The sequence below is a fragment of the Pleurodeles waltl genome, chromosome 8, assembly GCF_031143425.1.
Source record: "Pleurodeles waltl isolate 20211129_DDA chromosome 8, aPleWal1.hap1.20221129, whole genome shotgun sequence".
Taxonomy (NCBI): Eukaryota; Metazoa; Chordata; class Amphibia; order Caudata; family Salamandridae; genus Pleurodeles; species Pleurodeles waltl.
Window position 1 is genome coordinate 21317450 of NC_090447.1, and position 25473 is coordinate 21342922.

The following is a 25473-nucleotide window of genomic DNA, read 5'->3' on the forward strand; positions in this document are numbered from 1 at the left end:
CTTTAGGTCACCTTCACTCCCAAGGGCCCAGAAACTGGACTAGGCACCACCTGGCCACATAGGGTCCACAGCAAACGAAGCCAGAGATTGGTAGGTTAGTCTTTGATGTCCCTGAGACTTCTTAACGGGAGGAAAGCTCAGTCCAGGCCCTTGGAGAAACTTCACAAGCAGGATTTCAGAAAGCAAAGTCCAGTTCTTTCCCTGTTAAGGCAGAAGCAGCAGGTCAGCACAGCAAAGCAAGAAGCAGAGTGGCAGGTCTTCCTCAAGCATCAAGCTCTTCTCCTTAGCAGAGGTTCCTCTTGATCCCAAAGTAATCCCAAAGTAATCTAAAAGTCTTGGGTTTTGAGTCCACTACTTATACTCATTTCTGCCTTTGAAGTAGGCAAACTTCAAAGGAAAGTCTTTGAGGTGCACAATACAGTGCCTCTTCCTTGCCCTGCCCCAGACACACTCCAGGGGGTTGGAGACTGTATTGTGTAAGGGGAGGTACATCCCTATTCAGGTGCAAGTGTCAGCTCCCCCATCTGCTCCAGCCCAGGAGGGACCATCAAGAAAGGCAGGACATACCTCACCTCCCTTTGTGCCACTGTCTAGAGGAAATTTTCAAATAGCTCAACTGTCAGTCTGACAAACACTTGGATTGCACAGTCCGGGTCAGAAGCACAGACTGGTTAAGCAAGAAAACGCCAACTTTCTAAAAATGACATTTCAAACAGTCAATCTACAAACCAACTTTACCAAAAGATGTATTTTAAATTGTAAGTTCAGAGACCCAAATCTCCACATATCTATCTATTTCCAATGGTAAGCTGCACTTAAAAGACATTTAAAGGCAGCCCCCATGTCAACCTTTGGGAGAGATAGGCTTCGCAATAGCGAAAAACTAATTTGGCAGTAATTCACTATCGGGACATGTAAAATACAAATAGTACATGTCCTACCTTTTGAATGCCCTGCACCCTGCCCAAGGGGCTAATTAGGGCCTACCTTAGAGGTGGCTCACATGTATTAAAGTCAAGGTTTGGACCTGGCAGGTGGGTACACTTGCCAGGTGGATTTGGCAGTGCAAAACTACAGACAACATCACTGCAGTAGCAGGTGTGAGACATGTTTACAGGGCTGCTCATGTGGGTGGAACAATCAGTGCTGCAGGCCCTTTATAGCATTTGATTAACACGCCCTGGGCACACATTGTTCACTATATTAGGAATTTACCAGGGAATCAAATGTGGCAATTATGGAAAACCAATTACCAATATCTTTTAGACAAAGAACACTTGCATTTTAGCACTGGTTAGCAGTGGTAAAGTGCCCAAAGTATAAAAACTAGCAAAAATGAATAAAAGCACAGGGTCCAAAAACAGGAGATCAGAAGCAAAAAGTACAACAAAACTACACCAAGAGCTGCCAGGTCTAACACTATACTATAGCGGGGCCTGACTCCAGACTGCTGGCTATGAGGGCCCGTGTTTGCTGAAGTGGTCGATGAGGCATTGGTTGATTAGTTTCTCCAAAACCTTTGCTGGGTTTAGTAGGATGGACATGGGTCTGTAGTTGGAAAGTGTGGCTGGGTTAGCGGGTGGTTTCTTCAGCAGGGGCATGACTGTGGCATGTATGCAGGTGTCCAGGAATGTGGCTGAATCAGGAGAGTCATTGAGGATGGGTGTTACTTCTTCACTGATCGGTAGGAGTCCTTTGATGTAGGCATGGTAGGGGCAAGGGTCATTTGGGGCCCCTGATTGAACAGCTTTCATAGTAGCAGTGACTTCTATGGCAGTGATGGCAGGCCTCAAAGTCAGGGCTCATTCTGTGGCTGTGATGGGAAGTTGAGTTGTGAAGGTGGCTGAGTCTGGTTGAGGGCAAAAGGTGCTGTATATGAAGATGCTTTTGTAACAGAAAAATCCTGAGAGTGTGTGAAATCTTTGATGATCTTTGGTGATGGCACATATTTCCTTGCAACTGGTGATGCTGGCATCAATGCCATCTGCAAGAGCTGCACACTTGGTGTTCCTTGTCTTCTGGTGGTAGCGTCTTAGACCTGATTTGAAGATGTCTCTTTCTGCAGTGTCTTGACTTGCTCTCAATTTGCACTTCAGTTGCTTCCAGTGATGTTTCATCAGCCTGAATTCCAATGCGTACCAAATAGCCTGTGGGTGGGCTCTTGCCATTCGAGTGAACTTGATGGGAGCCAGGATGTGGGCTCAACCAGTGAGCCATGACTTGATGGCCTTTGGCAATTTGCTGGTGTGCTCGGGCCAGTACGTGAAGAGGGTGTGATTCATTTTCAGCTAAAGGGGTGTGGATCCAATGGATGTAGGTCTGTGGTGGTGTGGGATGAGTATGCTGAAAGTAACGAGGGAGTGGTATGTCCAGCTGTTGGCTTATCAACTGTGTTGTTGCTGGTTGAGGAGTAAATAAGGTCCAATAGGTACATGCACTTTGACATAAATCCAAAGATCCACTACCAACTTTGTCAGTTCTCCAACAACTTGAAAATGTAAAAATAATGTGCTAGGAAAGATGCTGACACCAAAGCCCTTACCTCGATTGTTAATCCAAGGAGATGGCAGTGGTATTTTATCTTTGGAGGTCAGAGATACATGAATTCTTGTTCCTCAAAGATTGTATGCTCAAGGCAGGATCGCCAGTCAGTCACAGACCACCTCCAGACAATGGTTGGGCTCTTGATCTCCTTGGGATTTTCTTTCAATAAGCCAAAGTCTCACCTCAAAAGACTCCCTTCACAGGGGCTATCAAGACACAGTAGCATTCACAGGATACTTCTGAAGATTTGTAGGCTCATGACTTTGTGCATCTTTCTTATCACACATTGCAGGTGGCACATGTGAACCCCACAATGAAAACAATTTTTTCACTGGCCCAGCACTGCAGATGCATTTCTGACTTTGTCTAGTTCTTACAAGAGGTGTCTCAAGACCTCATTTGGTGACAGAAGAGCAGCAATCCGACAATCAGCACGCAGGCAGAAATCATATTTGTAATGGGTGTGTAGTTACTGGGTTGCAGAGTTGAAGATTAAAGGCCTCTGGTCTCTGGTGGAGAGCCAGAACCCATAAACCTTTTGAATCTTTGGGTGGGTCTATCTGGCCTTGAAAGCCTTCCTACTGACCATCAGGGGAAGCCGGTGCAAGCCCTAATGGACAGTAAAACCCCCATCTGTTACTGCATCAAGTAGGGAGGGATCGCTTCCTGGATCCGGCGCCTAGAGGCTGTATGTTCCTAGATGTGGCTGGACCAGCTGAATAAGTTTTAGGGAGGCAACCACCTATTGGGAGCATGAATGGCACAGCAGAAAAGCTGAGCAGATGCCAACTGACATGAGTGACATCTCTATCAAAAGCAGACACTGCATCTTATCAACTGTGGAGCATGCTCTGGCCAGATCTGTTTGCTACTGTGGAGATCGTGCAGTGTCAATGTTTCCTCCAAAAAGGTCATTTGGATACACGTTCCACCTGTGATGGGACCCAGGTTTCCTGTGCGTGTCTCATCACTGCCAATCCTGCCTCGAGGTCTGAGGAAAGTTAGTTCAGACTAGGCCCAAGTCATCTTAATAACCCCAGACTGAGCAAGGATAGGGTCATGACAAGGGCTTCCAAGTCTAAACATTTACACTCCAATCTTCAGGGGGACCTCTTGCCTCAGCAGCATGGGAAGATCCTGCACCCAAATCTCTGCAACCTCTGTGTCAAGACTGAGCAGTGACAGTTACATTCTTCTGACCCGTCACCTGAGGTACTATGTGTAATTCTTGTATCTAGACACCTGTCCTTAAGTCATCATATACAGAGGGCTAGAAAAAGTTTGTGGTCAGGTGTGGGATAGGTCATATAGGCCCCACTAATGTGTTGTTTGTTTTATCTTTGGCCCAGCACATAGTTAAGGTTTACTTGTTGGCAGTTATTGCCTTTTTGTTTGCCTGACCAACCCTCTCTTTTTTTGTGATATGGTTTTTGATGGGCCTGACATACATGCTTCCTTCAAACCTACTGATCGTGCCACAGTAGGACCGAAATCTAATACTTACATTTGTCACACAGTCACCTGGTTCCAAACGTGGAGATGGCACTGGAGCCAATGATGGACTTCCACTTACTCTCAGAAAGATGCAGGACCCAGGGACAGTATACCTAGATCTGGCCATCTCCCAGAGGGGGAAAGGTGCCACACTGGATGAAATGACATGAGCCAGGTGGGTAATACCCACTGCACATAGGGTGCAAGTTGTAGTCATAACAGTTCCCCTTGCAAAGGACAACCTAGCGGGCGTGGTTTGTGAAGGTGGCAGTCATAAAATGAGCGAGCCAGGCTACGGGCATGAACGTTACTAGCTGGTTCCCATGAGTTTCCTTTTGGACCAAAGCTGTTCAATGTGATTAAATAAAGCAAGCAACCCTTAACGCACTGTGAATCCAGAATCCTTCTGATCTCAAGCTTTTAGTAACCATCCAGGGTTACAGGTGACAGAGGAGAAAAGGGCCAGGGTTGGACTTATGGTTTAAGGAGGAAAACATGGAACACAGGGTGAACAGGCAAATCATCTGGTAGTTGGAGTTGAACTGTCACAGAATTAATAACCTTTTTTTATCTGAAAGGGGCCCAAAAATGAGGTTTATTCTTTTGAGGACTATATGCCAAACCTGATCTCCAGTTTTGTACTCTGGTGGTTGTTGATGTTGTTTATCAACCTTTTTCCCAAGGCTTACCTGAACCTTTTGTATGTGCTGTTACACCTCTTGTTAGGAATCAGAGAGTTAATTTACAAAGTCTTGTATTGCAGTTACATTTTCAAAGTTCATTACAGAACAAGGACTCCAAACAGTTGAGAGTAGTGATCATAAGGCATAGCAAAGGATGCTCTGAAACCTTGTTTACTCAATCGGTCTTTCCATCAGCGTATGGGAACAGTCAGACGAGACACTGACTTCCATGTCCAATGATGTGCAAAGAGTGCACCAGAATCCTGAAGCGAACTGCAGGCCCCTGTTAGACACAATGACCAAAGTTAAACCATGCAATCACACAAAGTGTTCAACAAACAGCTTGACAAGAGTTTTGGCAATAGGTCTTTCTTTAAGAGCGAACAAATGTGTCATTTTGGAGGAAAGATCAATTACTACCAAAACAATAGTATAGTCATTGGGTCAGCAATAAACTCCATGACGATGGGATGCCAGGGATGAGGAGCTATGGGCAAGACATTTAAATCTCCTGGAGGGGTGGAGTGGGATGTTTTGTCATGAAAATGTGTTAGGCTAGTCTGAACGCAGACCATCTATTAAGATTTCTTGGATTTTTAGAAGCTTTGCTATTGGAATGTCAGGACTCCTGATCAAGGATTCTTATTTTAATTCTTATCTGGGAGTAAATATAGCGATGTGATGATAAGGGAACTTCTGGTGTACAGGATCATCCTTTTCTTCCCTACTCCCTCTCTCACTGCCTCTACCCAAGAACGATCTTTTGCCCTTACATCTTTCAATGTGTTCTGAGTGGACCATGTTTAAGGATATTGGTTCCTGAGTGTCCTTACTAATTTGACTCTGTTCCACCGATAGTGCCTTTTTTAAACCTGGGGAAACTAGAGGCACGTATCCTGTTAAAAGATTAATCTGATCATCCATGTCTTCTGAGCAGTGGAAAGTATGAGGCTTGGCCTTCTGAAACACACTCACCTGGTTCCAACCACAGAGACAACACTGAGTTGATGCTGGAGCTCCACTCCCTCTCAGGAAGACAGAGGGCCAAGGGGTGGTACACCTAGATCAGGCCGAATTCCAGAGGGGAAAGGGGCTAGAGACAAAATAAGAAAAAAGAAAACTTGCCGTACAGGTTCTGCTCAGCAACAGCACTACTCTGCTTAACAGGATTCTTCACTCCCAAGACCTTCTGGGTATGTGAAGGTGGACATTTACGGTACCAGCATCTCTGGTTTTGAGAATATGCAATTGTAGGAATGTAGCATGTTTCTAGCTTGGTTACACCCACTTTTGGGCTGTTAGTCAGTGTGTTTGACTGTGTCTACTGGGATCCTGCTAACCAGGACCCCAGTAGTTATGCTCTCTCCCTTACATTTAGTTGTTGGTTAATGTTAACTCTGTATTTCATCCACAATTGGCACACTGGTGCTCCATTTTAAGTCCCTAGTATATGGTACCTAGGTACCCAGGGCATTGGGATTCCAGGGGATCCCTATAGGCTGCAGCATATATTTTGCCACCCATGCAAAGGTTTCTGCAGGACTGCCATTGCAGCATGTGTTAAAAGGTGCAAGCACCCTTTCACTGTCATTTTGCACACACCAGGTCACTTATAAGTCACCCCTATGGTAGGCCTTCTAGCCCAGAGAGCAGGGTGCAAAGTACATGTGTGTGAGGGCACCCCTGCACTAGCAGAAGTGCCCCCACAAACTCCATGACCACTTTCCCGGACTTCGTGAGTGTGAGGATGCCATATTACCTGTGTACTGGACATAAGTCACTACCTATGTCCAGCTACATAATGGTAACTCCAAACATAGGCATGTTTGGTATCAAACATGTTGGAACCATACACCAAGGCTTTTACAAGCATTGGTTGGATGATTCCATGGGGAAACATCCTTTTTTACGACTTTTTCATTACGAAAGTCGTGGTTAACGAACAACGCTTTTTTTAACCACAACTTGGTTTTTTTGTGCCTTAACTACGTATGTTCTGAACAACGAACATGTGTAGTTAAGGTACAAAGAAGGGAGTTGGCGAAGGAGGACGACGCAGGTGACAAGGGGTTGACTAAGGTAAGTGATGGGTTTAGGTTTTGGGGAGGGGGTGGGGGGTCAGGGGGTTTTAGGTTTTGGGGTGGGGGGGTTGGGGCGATGGGGCGTTTTTGGTTTTGGGGAGGGGGTGGGGGGTCAGGGGGTTTTAGGTTTTGGGGTGGGGCGTTTTTGGTTTTGGGGAGGGGTGGGGGGTCAGGGGGTTTTAGGTTTTGAGGTGGGGTTGGGGGGATGGGGCGTTTTTGGTTTTAGGGAGGGGGTGGGGGGTCAGGGGGTTTTAGGTTTTGGGGTGGGGTTGGGAAGGTGTCGCGTTGTTGGTTTTGGGGGAGGGGGTGGGGGGTCAGGGGGTTTTAGGTTTTGGGGTGGGGTTCGGGAGTGGGGTGAGGGATGTAGGGTGAATGGTGCCTATTAGTAATGGTTTTATCAGGAATGCCTTTACAACGAAATATCGTTGTTAAGGCATTCGTGGTAAAATCATTAGTAGTAAGGACGAGGTCGGTGTTCCGATCTCGTTGTTAAGGTTAGTAGTTGTTTTTAATTTGGTGTTCCGTCGTATAATCCATCCCATGCTGGACCTGGTTTAAGGTGTAAGTACCATAGGTACCCACTACACACCAGGTCAGCAAACAAGAAGAAGGTGCAATTACCATCAATACGTGCACTTATCTCCGGAGATAAGTGCAGGGATGAGGCTTGCGCAGTGTTGGAGCGCTCAAGGTCTGGATGACTCGGAAGCTGAGAGCATGAGAGCAGGAATGAAGCTTGCACAGGAAAGGAATGCAGGAAGATCTGGGTGACTCAAGTGGTGAATGCAGGGGCATTGCTTGCGCAGGATGGGAACAGGTATAAGCCCAAGCCCAAAGGCAAGTTCAGGGGGGTATTCATACAGTAAGCAAAGATTGTTCTAGAAAGGCACGTGTCTCACATGAAAGCATGGAATCTTCCAGTGAACCTGGGTACAACCACATGATACACACAATGGATATGAGGCCCAGCAGGAAGCAGGTGCAAGCGATAATTGACAACAATAACAAGTACAACGGAATCCTAAGTGCATGATGGTAAAATTAAATGGTTCACAATGAAACCGTGACTATCGTAAATAGGCACATGATATTTGCAGGTGCTAATTAGACTAAATTAGCATAGCAACAGAAGGGTTCATTGTTCAAACTTTCTGGAAGGGGGGAGCCATGGAATACTTGAGACAGAAAAGCACCACAAGGGAAGGAATAACATGAGCCCGACGAGTAATACCCACAGTACATCGGGCACAAGTTGGAGTTGTGACAAGGTTCATGGCATAAGGTTCTATGTACAGTTGCCCGCTATGGCTTCTGATGATCAAGGCAGTCTTACTTTTTGCCCTCTCTCCTGCATGTTGCATGAGCAGAAATATATGTGCTCTCCAGGCAAATTCCTTACACTACATTTTTCTGAGGCAAATTGGTGCTGCAGACTCTGGTTTTCTTCCTGCCAAAAGTGGTATCAGTCTTCTGTGTCAGTCAATCAGTCAGCCTGCTGACATTTTTCTCTCCTCATACTCCTCAAAAGAGGAGAAGAAGATCCACTGGCTTGACCCTAATAGAGCTTGAGTTTCTACATTTACCCGAGAAAGACCATTGTGTGGATGACTGTCTCTTTATGGGGTTTACTGGGACCAAGAAAGGCAGTTCAAAGAAGAACTGTCCTCTATTAAAATCTGTTACGTCTGGCTTAAGAAAGGACCTTCAAAACACCTGTGGGCTTATGTCTTTGGCATTGGTGCATATGTTAACAAGACACTACTGCCTTGACAACCAGAGGTAGTAGTATGTATATGGTGTTTTTTCCCTGTTTGTGCCACCTTTCAAAAGGAGTGGCAGGAGCAAACAGAAATTGAGCCCTACTATGTAGAATGTGCTGCCCCAAGGCAGTTGCAAAGTTGCTTTGCCCCTAGGGAAGTGCATTCATATGAAATATAAAGTGGCTGCTTCAAAGCACATTCAACAGAGGAAAGAGATCCCCTTGTAGGCAGGTTCAGTGAATGACTGCTCCCACGTGCAAGGGGTATGTCTGGGGGTCCATGGAACCCCCTTTGCACCTCCCAGGGTAGCTCTCTTTAGGAGGCACATTGAAAGTATGCCACCTTTTTCTGGCACATTTTAAGTGTGGCTCCTAAAATCACAGATACAGAAGCAAAGAGATTCCCTCAAATACAAATGAGGGAATGTTGTTGCATGATAGTGCAGGAGCTACATGTGCACCAGTGCTATCTGTATTAAAGAAGGGGATGCACAGGTGTCTGTAGCCCCTTCTGTAATATCACTGTGTTTCGGGAGTGCACATAAGGGGAGCACACACCACTGGGCACAATGTATAATACGGTCCCAGGTCCTACGGGAGGTACATTTTCCCCACTTGGTTTTGAAAGACTTCCAATTTGAATCTACTTGTTAAGGAAGTATTTGTGAGATGTAAAGATGATGAATCCACAGTTTAAAGTATCCACCAGAAGGATACATATCTGTGGAACCGTTACTGTGAATTCCTCACTGCCCTCCATCCTTTTGAGGAGAAGACTGAGAAACTGATGTCAGCTCGCACGCATGGCCATTATATGCGGCTCACCTCTGTCACATCCAGGGTAGTATCTAGTCACTGCAGATCCATATGGTACTACCTACCTGCTTCTGGCCACATGGAAGTGTCTACAGAGCCACACTAATGTATGAGAATAGTCTAAAGGTGAGGAATCTGCAATTAGAGTATCCACCAAGTCCACATTTGGTTGTTTGGTTGACTGTGTACGGTCAGTTGTGTGCTATTGGTCTTTGTGTTTTTTTTCTATGTGGCTTGTGTTCTTATGATTGTACTCAATTAGGTAAATGTGGTTCTGTTTATCTGCACATTTTAGAATGTGCACAACTGTTTGTGTTTGTTGTCATGGACGTGCATTTGGTAATATGTGTACTTATGCACATGTCCTTCTTTGGGATTGTTTGTGTGATTCTCTGGTTGTGTACATGTGCGTAAGTAGTCTATAAGTTGTCAGGTGTGCAGTTTATAAGTCTTTTTGAAGGTCTTCATAGTGTTGTGCCGTTGGGATTAAGATAATATTTTACAAGTGTAGGTTCTTAAACTTTAACCACCTGCACAGGCCTACATACACACACACACATTCTTAGAATGACATTCCACAACACATAGATACAAATTCTCACACAAACAAACACAGAAGATTTGCACACATTAAAATACTTGCACACAAGCACCCATACGCACAAATTAGGTGGTGCTTGTGTGCGAGTATTTCAATGTGTGCAATCTTCTGTGTGTGTTTGTCAGAACATCCTTTGGAAGGGTTCAGATGGCAGGAAGGGAAAACTCAGTGCTTTACTTCCTGGATCAACAGCTCACTGTCTTATTCACTCACTCATCTACTCACACCCAGGTAAACTCACCATTTTTGTATCTGCAACAAGAAGTGGTGGCTTTCGTACATAGGGTTCATATGTAAATGTTATGTGGTATTTCTATTGTGTGATACTACCCAAATGCAGGCGAGCCCTGTATAGGATTAAAGACCTAACATGAAATCATTGAGTGTGGTGGGATGGAAGCCAAATCAACCTGTTGGCCAATTAGAATCAAAGGCACGCTGCTGGGATGAGGCTGCCCGGGTGCCTCTGTCAGAATGGAGGAAGCGCTTTGTGAGCATTGATATCAATGAAGCAGAACGTGGTCTGGTACAATGATAATTGAGCCAACAGCTATCAACAGCACCGCACTATAGTAGGTGCCAGTTGCTAATTATCAGTGGATTTTCAAGTCGAAAATATGAACAATGCCTTTTCAATAAAACTTATGTCCCTTTAAAAACCTGGAACACTATTATGGCAATTTTCCTGCCTTTTGAGTACTTGGTATTCTGTATGTACACTGTCTTTAGTTGAAAAACCCTTTAACATTTAATCACTGGCCAGTACAAGAAACACCCAAAAAGCAACCATTTTCACCGAGCTCAGTCATTACTGCCCAACCACATGTCTTCACACCCCTCTTTAACATTGTCAGCACTTCAATACTGATATCTTCCAATACTCTCTAAAAACACGCCCATTCCTACACCTTGAAGAGCTTTCCAACTGCCACACCTTTATACACCTTCCTTTCAAAGGAAAATCCATGAAGGGTCTGTAACCTAACAACTACTTGACAGCTACCGGATACATAAGTTCTAGCAGTCCTCCCATCTTTGATTCAGCGACAGTCCAGTGATTGAACAATGGTCTGATCACTGACAACAATAACTCCTTGCCTGCGTGAACAGTCAGCAGCCTATGACACATTTCACCATCTGGTTCTTACTCTCCTTACTTATTTGCATCCCTACGTCATTCTAAAATATTTCTCAGAAGTCAGCAATTTGTGTAAATAAACTCCTCTAGAGCCATACCTCTCTTTGCCTCCCTACCCCCTGTGGTATCCTACAGGCTTAGTCCTCATGTTCTAACCTACCTATCCCTTGTGGCGTATTTCTTGACTAGCAGGTCATCGCCTTTCATCAGTATGCTAGTGACACATGTATATTTTACATTCTCATTGACTGGCTACATCAAAAGCTGCATATTTTCCCCAGAAAACATTAAAACCTGGATGTACCATAACCTTGACCAAAACAAGAAACCACCAGTGGAAGCACACTGTAACCACAGATACAGACTTGGCTCAACAGCATAAAGTCACCCCAGGCAGTCGTCTGCCACCTCCAGACTCTGGCAGAACTCTAGCACTCACTGGGGTTCACTCTCAACATGATAAAGTCACACATGACTCCCTCTCAGATGCTCCCTTTCAGCTGAGCTGCTCGGAATATAGTGTAGTTGGGTTCTTATCCTCTGGAACGGTGAGACCAGAATATATTCAGGCTATGACACCGTTGCTTCCGCCACTATCCTGGATTTTGGTGAAACTGACTTTGACCCTGCTGGGTCTCATGGCCTCCTGCAGCTTGATGGTGGCACATGTCCATTGGTCATGTACAGGCTCTGCATTGATTGTAGCATCAGGGGAATGTCTCTAACCTGGTCCTGATATTAGAGAAAGACCTGCATTTCGGGTTGACAAACCAAGATTGGATCAGCAGTAGACCCCCCTCTTTTCCTAACCCAGAGTTGAGTCTAGTGACAGATGTGTCACTCATGGGCTGGGGGGCCATTTGGGAGAGGTGGATATCAGAGAACTGTGGTCTGTGGCAGAGACTCAGCTTCACATAAACCTGTTGGAGTCAAAAATGATCTGAATGCCATTGAAAGTCTTTCTTCCTTTCACCAGGGAAAGGTTTATGCAGGTTTTCAGGGACCACACCTCCACCATGTGGTAATGCAGCAAGCAGGGCGGGGTTAGGTTAGTGGATGTTGTGTCAAGAGTCCCTATATCTCTGGACATTAGTGGAATTTTGGGACCTTTTTCTGGTAGTTCAACTTTAGGCAGACACTCTGAATGCCAGAGCAGACAAACTCATCCATCGAAGCCTAGCAGGTTACAAATGGCATCTCCATCTGGAGGTGGTGCAAGGTTTCTTCCAAGAATGGGGAAAACCTTGTTTACATCTTTTCACTACCACCAAGAATGTGCAAGATTAGGACAACTGTCACTTAGAGACTCTTTTTTATCTCAAGGGGAGTTCAGGCATCCTCCATGCCTTCCTGCCAATACCACTCTTGCCAAGAGTTCTCAAGAAGATCAAGAACAACCAGGCACAAGTCATTTTATGGCAGCAGATTGGGCACAGAACGTTTGGTATCCAGAGCCTTTGAGTCTGAGCATGGGTCCTTTGATCAGGCTGCCCTTCTGGGAGGATCTTCTGTTGCAGCAGCAGGGCATGGTCCTGCACCCAAAGCTGTGCACATTCTGGCCTGATGCAAGGAGATTGAGCTCTAACAGTTGACTGTCTTTGATGCACTTCAAGGCCATACATACCTGCCCACTCAGTCTGTTGACCATCAAAACAGCCTTTGTGGTGGCCAAAACATTGTCCATGCAGGTCAGTGAACTGCAAGCACTATCTGTGCACCTTCCCTGCACACTTTCCCCGACAACTAGGGTTCCAAGGAAGAGAGAAGAGATCCCACTGCCTGGACCCCAAAACAGCATTGTTGTTCTACATGGATTGTAGAGAGTTCCAGGTGGATGATCAACTCTTTGTTGGGTTTCTTGGGGTGAAGAAAGGAAAGGATTTGCAGAATGGACAATCTCACAATAGATTGTGCGCTACATCAAAATCTGCTGTGCACTGGCCTAGAAGCAACCCCCTGAGGGTTTGCAGGCTCACTTTCACCAGAGTCTGAGAGTAATGCATTAGCTGACAGAGTCCCTGTCCTGGACATTTGTCAAGCAGCAATGTAGATGACATTCCCCAAACACTACTGCCTAGACAGTCAGATCTGTTGTGGTGGGCACTTTGCCTGTTCGGTCCTCCAAGACCTAATGGTCTAAATCTGTTCACAGTCCCTACTCCAGGGAGCCATTGCAATATGTACTAATTATATATCCTCCCCACTCTGTGAACAGATTTCTTTTTGTAGGATGACCATTTTGAGGTACCTAGAGCCTGTACACTGTCCATGATAAGACTTTTTGGTTGCCTGATTCTTGTGTGGACGATTCTGAAGCAGAGCCAATCATTGCCACCTACCGGCATAACGGGTACTGCTCAAAATGTTTCTGGATCCAGAAAGATGCTGGAGGATCATTCTAAGGTAAGAAATCTGGGGCTAGATAGAGCCTCTACCAGATGAGGTGTTACCAAAGATGTTAACTGTTCTTCTGATCTCCTCCCTGCAATTGGTGTTACACTGCTGCACATTTGCCTGAATTCCGTCTGTTTTTTGTTAGGGAGTGTAAAGAGTTCCTGACACCGGCTGGGTGTGTTGCTGTGATTGTCCTTTCCATAATCCCCAAATAGTGCATGGTATGTGTGACCTCACCGTGCAAATACACTTACCAATCCCTTTAGGACCAGTACGTTTAATTTTTTAAAACCTCTATCTCAACCAGGCGTAGCTGTAGTAATCTTCCTTCAATCCTGATTCATCGTCTAGAGAAGTCTTCATGTCCCTTGTTAGCTGCACAACCAATTGTTAACTTAATTCATAACTTCACATTAGATGCACTATGAGAAACATTAGGCAGCCTCCACATTATGCCATAAGCTCTACCCACTCAAGCTTTTACGTGGTTTCTCTGTTTTCATGCATTAGTCATCTATTTTCATTAACAGCATGAACATAGCTGCTAACTTTTAGTTGTTGTTCTCGTTGCAGATGTTCCTGACTAGGATCTGGTGGGGGAAGCTGTGTGTGGACAACACCTTGTTTCGGGTTCTCATCTGCATTCTGCTTTTCCCTTTAGCCTGCACTAACATCCTCAAGTTCAGGTGAGAACTCCACATTAGTATTGCACTAACACTATCCATGCATAAAAGATACAAGACTAATATATTAAAATAAAATCATTGAAATGTATTACAAGAATTCTGCCTGGTCGCCATTTTGAACGTGGTGTAATGAATAATCATATTGTAATTAGACTTTCTTGTTCTTATCCTAATCAAGTTCTTTTTGCAAAGCACTTGCTGTCTGTGGTATCCTCAGGGTGCTGTAAACAGAACAATCCCAGAAAACCAGGCTTCAAACCATGCTTGACCTTATGTAGAGACAGAAGTATTTTGCTTGGTTTGAAATGTTGTTGACATTCATCATGTTTTATTGCCAGTGGGCCAGTTAAGTGGAACTCCGGCCCCTTGTATGCCAGGCTATACAAAAACTGCAGTACATTCTAGTTTGCCCTTTATTAAGGCTGCATTTTGATGCACATTACTGTCCCTGTTGTGGTTAGGATGGCCATCTGGGGGGTGTGGTGTTACTCCCCTCTAATAAATACACTCACGCACACTCTTTCTCTATCCCTCTCTTTCTCTCCATTTTGAAGCTCTTAAAAATGTTGGTTATTTTACAACATAATTGGACTAATTTCTAAGCATTTGCTGCTATACTTCCATCACAAAAGTGGCATAACCATCACAAAACTTTTTAACATTGTTTAATTTCCTGCATAAAACCTGTTTTGCCCAGAAATCGCTGAAAAGTAACACAAATTGAGGTGAAGCGCTACTTTGCATTACTTAGTGCCAAGGGGTACGTTAAATGGACGTTTTCATGCAACCACCCATGCTTTTTGATGCAAAACCCTATCTTCCAAAAAACGAAGATACGGTTTTGCATGCACAAAAAATGAATGCCTTTTCAAAGAAGTTGTTTTTAACCCCTTCGCTGCCAGGCCTTTTCCCCCTCCTGTGCCAGGCGTTTTTTTGGCTATTTGGGGCAGTTCGCGTTCAGGCCCTCATAACTTTTTGTCCACATAAGCTAGCCAAGCCAAATTTGCATCCTTTTTTTCCATCCTAGGGATTCTAGAGGTACCCAGACTTTGTGGGTTCCCCTGAAGGAGGCCAAGAAATTAGCCAAAATACAGTGAAAATCTTGTTGTTTTAAAAAAAATGGGACAAAGTGGCTGCAGAAGAAGGTTTGTGGTTTTTCCCCTGAAAATGGCATCAACAAAGGGTTTGTGGTACTAAAATCACCAGCTTCCCAGCTTTCAGGAACAGGCATACTTGAATCAGAAAACCCAAGTTTGCAACACAAATTTGGCATTTTACTGGGACATACCCCATTTTTATGATTTTTTGTGCTTTCAGCCTCCTTACAGTCATTGACAGAAATGGGCATGAAACCAATGCTGGATCCCAGAAACCTAAACATTTCTGAAAAGTAGACAAAATTCTGAATTCAGAAAGGGGTAATTTGTGTAGATCCAACAAGGGTTTCCTACAGAAAATAACAACTGAAAATAAAATATTGAAATTGAGGTGAAAAAACAGCAATTTTTCTCTACTTTTTACTCTGTAACTTTTTCCTGCAATGTCAGATTTTTGAAAGCGATATACCGTTACATCTGCTGGACTTTTCTGGTTGCGGGGATATATAGGGCTTGTAGGTTCATCAGAACCCTAGGTACCCAGAGCCAATAAATCAGCTGCACCCTGCAGTGGGTTTTCATTCTATACCGGGTATACAGCAATTTATTTGCTGAAATATAAAGAGTGAAAAATAGCTATCAAGGAAGCCTTTGTATTTCCAAAATGGGCTCAAGATAAGGTGTTGAGGAGCAGTGGTTATTTGCACATCTCTGAATTCCGGGGTGCCCATACTAGCATGTGAATTACAGGGCATTTCTCAAATAGTCGTCTTTTTTACATACTCTCTTATATTTGGAAGGAAAAAATGTAGAGAAAAATAAGGGGCAATAACACTTGTTTTGCTATTCTATGTTCCCCCAAGTCTCCCAATAAATATGATACTTCACTTGTGTGGGTAGGCCTAGCGCCGCCGATAGGAAATGCCCCAAAACACAACATGGGCACATCACATTTTTTGACAGAAAACAGAGGTGTTTTTTGCAAAGTGCCTACCTGTAGATTTTGGCCTCTAGCTCTGCCGGCACCTAGGGAAACCTACCAAACCTGTGCATTTCTGAAAACTAGAGACCAAGGGGAATCCAAGATGGGGTGACTTGTGGGGCTGTGACCAGGTTCTGTTACCCAGACTCCTTTGTAAACCTCAAGATTTGGCTAACAAAACACGTTTTCCTCACATTTCGGTGACAGAAAGTTCTGCAATCTGAGAGATGCAACAAATTTCCTTCCACCCAGCGTTCCCCCAAGTCTCCTGACAAAAATGATACCTCACTTGTGTGGGTAGGCCTAGCGCCCGTGACAGGAAATGCCCCAAAACACAATGTGGACACATCACAATTTTTGACAGAAAACAGAGGTGTTTTTTGCAAAGTGCCTAACTGTAGATTTTGGCCTCTATCTCCACCGGCACCTAGGGAAACCTACCAAACCTGTGCATTTTTTAAAACTAGTGACCTAGGGGAATCCAAGATGGGGTGACCTGTGGGGCTCTGACCAGGTTCTGTTACCCAGAATCCTTTGCAAACCTCAAAATTTGGCTAAAAAACACATTTTCCTCACATTTCGATAACAGAAAGTTCTGGAATCTAAGAGGAGCCACAAATTTCCTTCCACCCAGCGTTCCCCCAAGTCTCCAGATAAAAATTATACCTCACTTGTGTGGATAGGCCTAGCGCCCACGAAATGAAATGGCCCAAAACACAACGTGGACACATCACATTTTTTCACAGAAAACAGAGGTGTTTTTTACAACGTGCCTACCTGTGGATTTTGGCCTCCAGCTCAGCTGGCCCCAGGGGGGGGCAGAAATGGCCTAAAATAAATATTGCCCCCAGCCCACCCGGGTCGCTCCCCTTTCCTACGGGGTCGCTCCCCTTGTGTGACAAAATCCCCAGTGCCTAGTTGTTTCTGCCCCCCTTGGGGGCAGATTGACCTAGAATCGGCCGATGGTCTAAATACAAGTTGCCCCCCAGGGGAGCGACCCTTGCTAATGGGTCGCTCCCCATCTCTAAACAAACAAACAAACAAAGAAAAAACACCAAAAAAAAATTGCCCTGGCACCTAGAGGTTTCTACCCCCCCGGGGGCAGATCGGCCTAATAACAATAGGCCGATCTGCACAAATGGCCTAAAATAATTTTTTTCCCCCAACCCCCCCGAGAGCGGCCCTTGTCTACGGGGTCGCTCCCCCTGCGTGACATTAGCGCAAAAAAAAATCCCCGGTGACTAGTGGTTTCTGCCCCCCGTGGGGGCAGATTGACCTCAAATCGGCTGATCTGCCACCAAGGGGGGTAGAAATGGTCTAAATACAATTTGCCCCCCAGGGGAGCGACCCTTGCCTAATGGGTCGTTCCCTATCTCTAAAAAACAAAGAAACAAAAAATAAACACAAAAAAAAATGTCCCTGGCGCCTAGAGGTTTCTGCCCCGCACCGGGGGCAGATCGGCCTAATATCAATAGGCCGATCTGCCCCAAAGCAAAAATGGTTTGCATTTCACTTTCGATCGCGCAGGAAGCGCGCTGACCTCACATGGGGGGCGAGGGGGTCAGGTGTGGAAGGGGAAGGGCTTCCCCTTCCATCCACCACTGGGGGGGGTGGGTGTGGAGCCCATGGGGGGAGCGCTAGTGCTCCCCCAAGTCCCTGGGTGCAGGATGAGGTGATCTCGTCCAAGGCACCGTAGGGGTTAATGTCTCCTTTTTTTCTGACTTTGCATGTGAACTGCACTGTACAGCACACATACAAAGTAGGAAACGTTTTAAAACTTGTCTAGGTATAGTATTTAGTACGGGAAACATCCTGAACAACTAGGTCTAAGCCACTACTTGCCTGAACCACTACTGCTAAACAACTAAAAAGTCTCTACAACTAAGTACTGAACAACTACTGTCTAAACAACAATTGTGCCTGAATAACAATTGCCTGAACAACTCATTTTAAGGTAAGGTTTTCTTTTTGGTTTTTATGGTTTATTAGTTGTTTAGAATATATATGTATATATTATCTCCAATTTGACTGACCGATCTATGCCCCTGATGACCTGGGCTCTCATTAGAATGTTAGCTCAAGGTGATCTATGTCAAAGAAGTTAACTGTACATTCTCCTTCATAAAGGCCATCTGGGTTGAGTGTTAGGTGCATTACCATTACTCCACCGTACCAAAACCATTGTTTTTGTGGCAAGCTTTATTAGCCTTTTAAAGGTTGTGATGCTGCTTTGAAAGAACGATTGAAGAGGAAGTGAATCATCAAATTGTCATGCCTGTTGTTCACCTTTCAAGAGGTTCCACAAAAAGAAGCGTCAGCTCATGTTCTATAGGAGGGTGTTGCATTACCTGTGGGTGGCCATTTGTAACGTGCAAGTTATTTCAGCTGTGGGCTGGAGTAATTTACTACTGTTTTGGGTCCCTTTTTGACTACAGTAACTTCGGAAGGGCAGTTTGTAAGAAACTAGGGGCTTACTCATTTTGGGTGGGTACGTGTTCCTCCCTAAACTCCTCCTTACTCATTTCAAAGCCACTCCCATTTAGTAGTAAGTCCATGCCTCCCCAGAACCTTTCCTGACCCATTCTTCATCCCTCCATCACTCCACCCTAAAGCCCTCCCTTTTAGTAGCAAGTATTTCCCTCTCACAATTACTACTAAAACACATACTTAAGTGTACAGACTCCACAGTGGGGCCTGAGATGTCCGTACACAAATAAGATTGAAGAGACAAATGCATAAACTCCGCACTTAGGTTTGTGACTAGTATTTTATGGAAAGTTTATAGTCCTGCAAAATGTACCATGAAATGCAGTTTGTGAATTGACCCCATAGACTTGTTTATGAATAACATAACTGAACTGACTTGTCAGTTGTTCCACCTATTATATATTTATTACATATACTAATATGGTTGCCTGTGTCCTGATAAGTCTCCTAGATGTTTGCCACTATAGGGACTAAATGTAAATACCATCAACAGAAGGGGGAGGTGTCTGGAGATGTTCTTAATCTCAAGAAAAACTGGATTCTGCAATAACTTTTTAAATCTGTTGACCCTCCCAGTATTACCTGCACTGCACATTTATCTTTTTGACACTCTGCGGTATCCTCCTCTTGGAATGTTGGTTATGTTGTGAACAAACATTCAAACAGATGCAGACGGTCAGTTTGATTCAAAAGAGAGTGGGTGAAGAGCATCTGTTCGGTGGCTGAGGTGTATTAACCAGGACTTACAATAAATAACTATTTCCCAATTGCCGGTGGCTTCCAGTGGCTTCATTACATACTCACTGTGTAAAGAGCTGCACCACACGTCATTAATGTAAATGCACAAATGGTAGGGCTAGGGGACCGACGTCATTGGTGTTCTGGAGCTGTTGCACTACATTCCACTGTAATACTATAGGAAAAAGCAATTATTTTGCAGTCTAAGTGTTAGGGTGGGAGGTGTATTTTCTTGATGTTAATGACAAAAAAAAAAATTAAAACACAAGTTTCAACAATGGTAAAACTATTTATGTCTCATACAACACAATATGTGGCAATGTTACTAAATATAATTGTGTTTATACTCACTTTTTAAAATACATTTCTGTGTGTATACAAAAATAATTATTACTCAATAATTTCCCAAAAATATATACGGCTGGTGGAAATACTCTTGGTGACATTACATTTGACCCCTAAAGGGTCCAGACGTAAAAAACACAGTACCCGCCTCTCATACAATATGAGACATTTTTCATATAGGAGAGTGTAATTTTAAATCAGGCAGGACTATTAGCATTATCAAAATAACCACATGTAAAAACCGAGGGCCATATTTATACTTTTTGACGCACAATTGCGCCAACGCAGTTGTGCGTCAAAAATTTTAACGCCAGCTAACGCCATTCCAAAGCGCCATGCGGGCGCCTTATTTATGGAATGACGTTAGCCGGCGCAGCTGACTGGTGTGCGTCCAAAAAAATGACTCACACCAGGCAGCGCCGGCGTAGGGGAAAATGGAGCTTGGGCGTCAAAAAATGGGGCAAGTCAGGTCTGAGGCAAAATTCTTGCCTCAAACCGATTTGCGCCATTTTTTTTTACGCCCAAACGCCATTGACATGCAAACACAGGAGTCATGCCCCCTTGCCCAATGGCCATGCCCAGGGGACTATGGTCATTGGGCATAGTGGCATGTAGGGGGGCACAAATCAGGCCCCCCTATGCCACAAAAAAATAACGAAAAAAATACTTACCTGAACTTACCTTAAGTTCCCTGGGATGGGTCCCTCCATCCTTGGGCGTCCTCCTGGGGTGGGCAAGGGTGGCAGGGGGTGTCCCTGGGGGCATGGGTGGGCACCTCTGGGCTCCTTCCGAGCCCACAGGTCCCTTAACGCCTGCCCTGACCAGGCGTTAAAAAATGACGCAAAAGCGGCTGGACGTCATTTTTTAAGGCCCGCCCACTCCCGTGCGCCATTTTTGCATGGGAGTTTAAATAAGGCGCACATGCCTTAGAGTCATTTTTAGAAGGGAACGCCTGCCTAGCATATAATTAATGCAAGGTAGGTGTCCACGCTAAAAAATGACGCAAACTCCAAGATCTTTGGCGCTAGACGGGTCTAACGCCAAAGTATAAATATGGAGTTAGCTTTGCGTCGGATTTGCGTAAAAAAAATCCGGCGCAAACAGAGTATAAATATGCCCCCAAGTATCAGATGCTCTAATGCATTACTCTACCACTGACATCAGTAACCACATTTCATTATAATCATTATAATTAATAAAGCAATGCCGTCTTTATGCAAAATTCTGAATGAAAAACCACTATCAGCAATACATTTGAATAGAACATTATAAAACAGCAGGTGTCTTGGTCCTTCTTTAACCACTTAATCCACAAAACATGCAGCCATAGGATCAACCAATTGAGGGTTTTTTTCCTCAAGAATTTGTGTTTCGTTCAGATACATACAATGGTAATTTTTCATGAAAATCTCTTACTCGTAAAACGTAGGTAACATACTTGATAAAATGTGTCTGAGCTACCCCTATGACCTTTTACCTATTAAAGAAAAGGTAATGTTAGTTAAAAACAATACATCACATTATATCTACTACATCTTATGTCATATGTCCGTTCCTCTCCCAGATCACCGACCGGTTCCTAGACTCCTGTTGTAGCCTAATACATCAATTACCTTGTAATCAAACAGGAGGCTGTAGATCATCTTCGGACAGGCCTGGTTCGATGCCCCATTCTTCCCTACTACTAGAAAATCTTTAAAACAGCACAGAACCCTCCAGCAATTTTGGAGATCTCCGAGTGCCTGCATCCCTGGAAACAAACCATACATTACACAATCCACAGTGATGCATTCTGCAGATATCAGGGTCCCAAGCTCCGTGCTTAATGCCCTCAGCAGGTCTTAGGCTTTGGCACATTCCTGATCTGCTGTGAATCCTCTCTGGCAGGACTTGGATTGGTTGAACCCTCTTGCATGCATGGAGGCTCTCACTGGCAGAGCTCTTTAGATGCCCATCCAAGCAATGTCCTTGAGGTGGTTGGTCAGGCACTTGGAGGTGACATTCTCCCATATGTGGCCTTCTGTAGCAGACGGGAGATCTGCTGATGCTGATCTGTTTGCTGTTTCTGTTCTGTCTGATGCATTTGAAGAGGAGCTCTATAACACAAATGAACACGAGAGGTGAGAGTGGACGGTCCTGCCTAACAATAACAGGTTGGCAGAACTTGTTGAATTTTACTCCGCTGATTTTGAGTTACATATGCGCTCTGTACGATTCCACAGAGTTCCACCCACCCCTTTTAACAGCATTATAATGAGTAAAGAGAAGGACGCGTCTCCAGCAGGCACTGAAAGCAGTGGTCCTTCCAACGTATCAATAATACGCCAAGCAGCGAGTGCTGCACCGTCACCAGGCGCACACAACTTATGTCTCATGTCAGAGAGGCTCCTTCCTGAGGCGCCTATTAGCCAAACTATTCAAACCTCAACTGGAATGTCCAAGAGGAAGAAACGGCAGTCTTGAGTGCATCTATGGTTGGATTTAACAAATAGCAAAGAGGAAGTGTTTCCGGCTCTGTGAATTACAATTTACAAAGAAAATTCGCAAAAAAGCATGCAGTGCAGTGTACACCACAGACACTGGATGATATGATTTCCTTGTTCATTGATGCCAGCATCAAAAGACGAGGCACTGTCACTTGTGTTGATGTGGTCGTGAAAAAAAAACTTGGGTCCAATTTCTTTTGACACAGGACTGTGTCTGTTTTTAAACTTAGCAGAGTAACGTTTTCAAAGGGAAGGAGAACGCATGCGCAGATCGTGTTAAATATATTTCACTGTGGCACATGCAAATAGCAGTGACAGCAGCAGGCACTGTTTACAGATGAGCAGGCAATGTCACTCATGTTTTATCTCCACAACTTCAGAGAGATAATTCTGCCGCATCAGGGGCAAGTGTTCTGTTTTAGAGCACTATCCCCCCTCATTAATCAGTTTCAGGAGGAGCTCAGTTGTGTATTCCTGTATGCAATACCATCTGTCATTAAAGATGACAATAGGAATGGCTTTAAAAGTATAAATAACATCTATGTTAAATATTATAGAAATTGCAGATTATGCACAAATGAAGAGTCCAAACCGGAGCTGCTCAAACACAGTTCGGACATCAAACATGTTGAGTTTGACAGGTGAAAATACTAATTTCTGACCATGTGAATCAAGGGATCAATCACTCAGAGTAATTGTAAACGTGCAGCATCATTGTGGCACGTCATATCACAATAAAGGATCTTGTGCGGCTGTGTGTGCAGCTTGCCTTCGACAGATACTGATTGTGAAAACATCTCCTAAGTAGGACAGACAACCAAATGAATCACTCAGTGTAATCATAAACTTGCAGCAGTATTTGCTTCATGCAATTATAATTACAATACAATACATGCAGTGTGCCTTACATAGATACAGATTGTGAACTGCACTTGCCCCAGAGTAAAATATGCCCAAAGAAGTCAGCTCCTTTATCAGACTGATGCCGATACGTGCAATAAAGCGCTATATAAATACGATTACAATACAATACAATACAATAAACAAAACACATTTAGGTCCATATTTATGAAAACATGACACACAACTGCACTAGCGCAGTTGTGTGTCAAAAAAATTAGCACGAGCTAACACCATTCCTTAGAGCCATCTGTGCACCATATTTAAAAAATGACGCACAAAGACACTAAGGAATGGCTAGCGTCATGAAAAATTATGCTAGCCGGGGCTGGACAGCAGTAAAAAAATGGTGCTGGTCAGCCTAGCGTCATTTTTTGATGCATAATCAGCCAAAATATTTCTCCTGTGTAAGTATAGTCATGAGTCATTACCACCACCCCAATGCACACCACTGGGAAGTGTCCCCAGGACAACCCCAACAGACACAGTGCCAGCCAGGAGACCACATGTAAGTGGCCCCCAGTGGCACATAATAGTGAAACACATATACTGACCTCAAATTACCTGGAATAGGCTCCTTCGACTTGCAGTATCTCTGTGTTGGGAGGGGGGTGATGTTGGGGATGGGGTGGCCATCTATGTGCCCAAAATAGGGACACCATGGTAGACTCCATGGTGCATCCCTATGGGAATGTGCCTAACTGCACTTCAATGCCTTGTCTGACCAGGCGTTAAATTTTGGTGCTAATCGTTCTTAGAGTCATTTTTGTGGTCTGCTTTCTAGGTGTGCATGGTTTTATTGTAGGGAGATAAATATGGTGCTTGGGGCTAGCATCATTTTTAGGAAGGCAACACTTACCTTGCATCTCATTGTCGCAATGAGACACAAGGTGGGTTGGCGCTTCCTAAAAACTATGCTAACTGGGATAGTTTGACGCTAGACTGGTCTAGCATCAAAATACAAATAAGGAGTTACGTTAGCGCCGCTTTGGCGTAAACAAAAAAAATGATGCTAAGGTGACGCCTAATTTTCTTTAATTATGGGCCTTTGTGTCATTACTACCCACAGGAAAGAGGTTGCATCACAAAGTGAGGGAGCTTTACTGCAAGAAAGGCTTGTTTCCTGAAATTCAAGAACCAGAGTTTAATGTTGAAATCCCAAAGAATCTAGGCCTGCCTCAGTCAATAATTAATGTAAAACCATCCATATTCACCATTCACTAGGCCAGGATGCTCATCCAGTCACCACTACATCTTCAGGAATGTGGTCAAGCGGGACACTATACAACTGATAAAACCACTGTCTACGAATTAGCAAGATGAGTGGGCATTAATGATTTTATGTAATAAATTTAGATTAATGCTAGGAAGAAACTTTGGGTGTCCTGCTCAGCAGGCACAGCCACTGGATCTCACAAATATGTCACCCACAATTTTGTGCCACGTTTTCCCTTAGAGTAAAAGGGGGACTTTGCTTCACTTTCACCCCTGCTATGAAAGACTGAAGACGCAGGTTACGCTGATGACTAAGCTCAATAAAGATTGAAGGAAATAAGCTGGAAGGTGGCAGATAAGCTGAGAAATCTTTAACAATTTTAATGCTGAACTCGCTCCATTGTTTAGAAAGAATATGCGTGTAACTCTGACTTGAACCTCAGCTCTGGCATTGTTCTCTGGCCTCAAACGTCGACTAGGGGCAGGTGTTTTTCAAGTCGATATAAAGCGGTGGCTATCTTGAGAGGAGTACTTTTTTATTATGATCACTGTCTGCAGGTAATTTTCTTTGCAGTGCTGATTGATTACTCCGGGGGAGTTAAATCGTGGAATGCATTAGTAATCTGGGATCACTACATTTCTCCAATTCCGCTAGTGGGATTAAAAATTCTGCCCAACCCTACCTCACACCTGACCAGACAGGGAAGAGGTCGGTTTTCCATCTGTTAACCAACGCATTGCTAGAGCTATCGCTATTCACTATGGTCAGCACGTCCCAAAAGAAGTCACTCAATCTCTGCGCTTTGAGTTTCCGGTCCATGCACTCATGGGAGATGCTGTCCAATGCCTTTTTCTGGTCTAGACTGACCAAGGAAAGCAGAATCTTTTGGCTTATGACATACTCGATTGTGTCCTTAACAGGGGTGCTGTGGTGAACTCTGCTCCGCTGGTGAAGTTCACAAAGTTTTGGCACTTTAGCAAAAAACTCCGCCACCTGGTGGTGGAATGGAGTTCACCGGCATGCCAT

The 25473-nt window shown here is 44.3% G+C and overlaps 1 protein-coding gene across 1 annotated transcript in view; it reads left to right on the top strand.

Annotated features, from left to right (window-relative positions):
• LOC138249316 (transient receptor potential cation channel subfamily M member 2-like) overlaps positions 1-25473 on the top strand; it is a 328743-nt gene that overhangs the window by 10339 nt on the left and 292931 nt on the right. Inside the window, exon 4 of the mRNA XM_069203275.1 lies at positions 14084-14196. Within this exon, the coding sequence (XP_069059376.1) occupies positions 14084-14196 (113 nt within the window). The remainder of the gene's footprint in view (positions 1-14083; positions 14197-25473) is intronic.